The following is a 4,195-nucleotide window of genomic DNA, read 5'->3' on the forward strand; positions in this document are numbered from 1 at the left end:
AGCCATCCCTACATGGGATCTGAACATGGGGCCTTGGTGTTATCAGCACTGCACTCTCCCAAGTGAGCCACGGGCCACCCCCTTGTCACACGTATTTTCAAAAGGACTACACCCTGATGTTGATTGTCATTCCCTATCAGAATAAGGAGGGTGTGATGAGTATAGTTTCCTGCTGTGAAACAAGTTCATGCAAGAGTTAGTAAGGTGTAGGCTATTTGGGAGGATTGTTTGTGAAGAAAAGATGGGAGGAACTAAGGTTTTCCTGGTATTTGCACCTGTTCTCTGGGCGTAAAATGGGGTATTCTGTTGGCTTTGGCCTATATCCTGCAGTGAAGCTTTCCAATAGTCTGTCCCTCTTCCAGGTGACGTCCCAGGCATATGTAGAAGCATATTTATTGTACCAAAATTTTAAATTATTTTATCAAGGACTATAAATCTGAATGCTCTACCCTTGACCCAATGCTGATATCAGAGCTGTTGACCCTTCAATTAATGTGGGTGGAATTGGGACATACTGGAGTGATGGTACTAGGTCATAGCTAGCTTATCCATGCTAGGAAGGCAATATTAATAGAAAAGCTCAGATCTACAAGTATATTACTTGCGTCACTCTTTTGTGGCTAAGCCTAATGTACAGAACATGTTCTGTGATCTGCCCAACATACATTCTTTTGTTGGTGACGTGCCTCCTCCATTTCTTAGTAACTCTAATCAGTCCATGTCAGTGGGACACGGTGAAGCTCTTTCCCACCCCAGGCTTGTATATATGACCCAGGCCTGGCCAATCAGCATTCCACCCCTGGATTTGATTGTCTCATGGATGGAAATGTGACTCCAGCTAGACATATCACTGTCATCTCTGGAAATTTTGCTGAATTATTGGGAATAGTCCTCTCTTTTCTCTTCCATAATGAACTATAACAACTATGTAAGTCTGAAGCTGCTGGGGATATCTTTCCTACAACTTGAAGAGAGCCTGCAAGAGAATGAGGTAAACCCAGAGGAAATCAAAGATAAGATATGGGAAAGGGGGATGAGAGAGAGAAAAAGACACATACACAGAGAATATTATTGGTGACAACATTCAAACCTTTGGGTCTAACAATGTCAGGCCTTCCCTGGATGGCCAAGATATATGAGTCAATGAATTATTATTTTTTTTAAGTACCTTGGTTGGTCTTATTTATATTCATCATGCTTGTCTTACTTGGAAGACTTTCCCAAGCAAATTGCAAAGATCATGTCACATTGTTTAACATAAACTGTATTTCCACCACAGTTGGGAATGGGCATGGGGCTGGGACAGGGCAGTGCAGCTGAAGCGTACAGTTCTGAACAGCCTAATTCAAACAGTATGGGAGAGAGAGTATGAGAACCAGCACAGGTCAGCATCCAAATACAACAGCAGTAACCTTTATATTCGTACACCTGTTAGCTCCTATCTTGCCATACAATCCATTTCCAAAATATAAAGAACTGTAGCTCATTATCTTGGCCTTCAGAATCACAGATGAAAATTATTCTAGGAATTTCTGGAACATGGCAAATGCAAGGAGACAGGAAGCGACAGAGCCAGTGAAACAACCAAACTTTCCCAGGACAAAGGGGAGAGTTCTTAACTTAGGGACCAATCAAGCCTTTCCTTCATATGGAGACTTCATTGTCACTGCTTTGATCCCCAGATGAATTGACACTCCAGGAGTACCCAGCTCAGGACTCTGCACAGCACAAGATGAGCCCCAGCACCCTGTGGACCCCTGTCTAAGACACTGGTTTAATGAAGCCATAATCCATGCACTTGATGAGACATTCCCGGGCTGTCTGGACTACGGCTTCCTTCTTCTCATCTGGCTCCTGTTTGCCCACCACCGTCAGGATTTCCAGCAGCTCACTTTCCACCAGCTTCTTGGCCAGCTCAGCATCAGCTGAAAGCAGGTTGTAGGCAATGGCCAGGCCCCGGTGTTGGACTGACAGCTGGTCATGCAGGCAAAGCCGCTGTAGGATCTCCAACCACTGGGATGTCTGGAGAAGGGAAAATGGATAAGGAAGAATTAGAGGAATCAGTGGGGAGACAGAGGAGCTTTGGGGACAAGACAAACAAAAAGCATTGGTCAGGCCCATAGCTAAGCAATTTAGCTATGGTCACACATCTGGAAATAAAAGAGGATTAACATACCCTCATCTGTGTATTTTTTAAGCAGCTTGAGAAGAAAAGGGACAGGCCCACTGCATGCCTGAACAGAAATGGGGATGCTGAGAGTTCAGAAAGGAGGATTCTCAGCCTGGTACATGGGCAATGCCTGCTTCTGCCAACATGGGTGCCCATTGAGGCAAGAGCTCCAGGCATGCAGACATGCCCTCCACCAGCGCTGACTTTAACTGGAATCAACACAAGAGTCTGGAGCGTATCCTCTCCTCCATTCCCAGTTGTGACAGCCCAATTACTGTGCATGGCAAGGCAGGACTCTAGACAACTCCGATCACCCCAGGAGACAGAGATGAAGGTGGGAATAAAACCAGGAGCTTGACTCCCATATCATTCGACAGATGCACATGGACCAGTCTTCAGGCCCCAGCTCAACCTCTTACCAACCGTATGACCTGAGCTAGTTATTGAACCTCTCTGTGCCTCAGGAGCCTCACCTGTCAGTGGCTATGCCTACCTCCAACATTGGATGATTTAATAAGATGATATATGGGAAGAGCTCAGCATGGGGGCTGGAGTAGTAAGTGCTCGACAGGTGGAAGTGGGAAGGAATGATGATTTAAGACACCAATCCAAAGATTTCCCCCTGGGCTTCCTGTTACCCTCACCCTTCATATCCCAGCAGGGATTCCTTCCTACGCACACTGCTCTCTGATGTGGAGACAGACGAAGAAGGGAAGAAAAGGCAAATTGTTGGCTTCTGAGCTTCTAAGCAGACTTTTGTAAACTCTGCAGTCTCCGATCCCAAGGAAAGGAACTGAAGGTTCAGCCAGGTGTGGTAGGGTTCTGAGGAAGTTTCTATGCTGCTGGGTAACTGACAATGGGTCCAGGGCCCATGGCTCCCTGGTATGAGTCACTGGGGGCTCAGGGAAGGGTGACAGAAACCCAATAAGGACAGGATTCCAGAGCAGGAGAGACTGTTGCTTGGCTACACAGGGTGTACCCCAGCACATGAGACTGTAAAGATGTCCAGCATCCAACATGGCCATAAGAGTCTACAAAAGATGGGTCTGGGCAGCTTCACAGAGTCCCCAGAAAGCTCATGTTAGGACAAGAATGTGGCCAAGATTTCTGAGTCCCTCAGGAAGAATGAAGAAGTGACCAATCCTGAAGAATTCCAGTCCCTTCCCAACTAAACGGCTATACGGCCTTGGGCTAGTATTTTTCTGCATCTTGGTTTCCTTGTCTGTAAAACAGGGATAATAATAATAATGTCCAACTCACAGGTTGTTGGGAGGATTAAATACTTAATATATGTAAGCACATAGGGCCACCCCTGGTGTATAGTAAGTGCCAGGAGTCACAGAGTGTCCTGTGTGGATCCGCCAACAAGACTTATGTGACCACAGTTACTCCAGCAGAGGCTACTCTAGGGCAGTGGTTTCAAAGTGTGGTCCCCAGGCCAGAAGCACTCGCCCCCAATCCACTGAATCAGGATATCTGGGGAAACTTTTAACAAACTCCCCAGGTGATTCTTACATGTGTTACAGTTTTGAGAAGCTTGCCTTAGGGAGAGAGGCTGAAGCCCAAAGACCACACAGGACGATCTACATCCAGTGAAGACACTTCCCTGGTGCCAGGACAGCATAAGCCCCCTTGGTACTTAGAGGACACATACACACCCCTTAAACTATCTAAAAGAGCCTGCCTTTAAACCACACATTTGAATTGAGATGTTTACATTATTCACCATCAGTGGAGATGAATGCCCATCAACTAAGTTCAGTTTGGCGAAATGAGGAAAACTTTATTTTGCACCCTTGTGCCTGTGACTATGTAAATATCATTCCCATTGCACCTGCTGCGGTGGCCACGGTCCCACCACAGGAGCTGGTCATCATGTCCACTTAGGAGAATCTGTGGTCTCTTCACCAAACCATGAGCTCCCTGTGGTATCCCAAGCACGTCCATGCTTCTCTGGGGTTAGCGTTAGCTCCATGGCAGTCGTTAGTGCGAGTGTTGTTATTGTTACTATTCTTTTTATTTTTA

The 4,195-nt window shown here is 46.3% G+C and overlaps 1 protein-coding gene across 1 annotated transcript in view; it reads right to left on the bottom strand.

Moving 5' to 3' along the window:
* Positions 1-1,364: 1,364 nt before the first annotated feature.
* Positions 1,365-4,195, bottom strand: part of UNC45B (unc-45 homolog B (C. elegans)) — a 30,655-nt gene continuing 27,824 nt past the window's right edge. Inside the window, exon 20 of the mRNA XM_008572624.1 lies at positions 1,365-2,022. Within this exon, the coding sequence (XP_008570846.1) occupies positions 1,762-2,022 (261 nt within the window). The 3' untranslated portion in view covers positions 1,365-1,761. The remainder of the gene's footprint in view (positions 2,023-4,195) is intronic.

This window comes from Galeopterus variegatus, unplaced genomic scaffold (assembly GCF_000696425.1).
Source record: "Galeopterus variegatus unplaced genomic scaffold, G_variegatus-3.0.2 Scaffold812, whole genome shotgun sequence".
Taxonomy (NCBI): domain Eukaryota; kingdom Metazoa; phylum Chordata; class Mammalia; order Dermoptera; family Cynocephalidae; genus Galeopterus; species Galeopterus variegatus.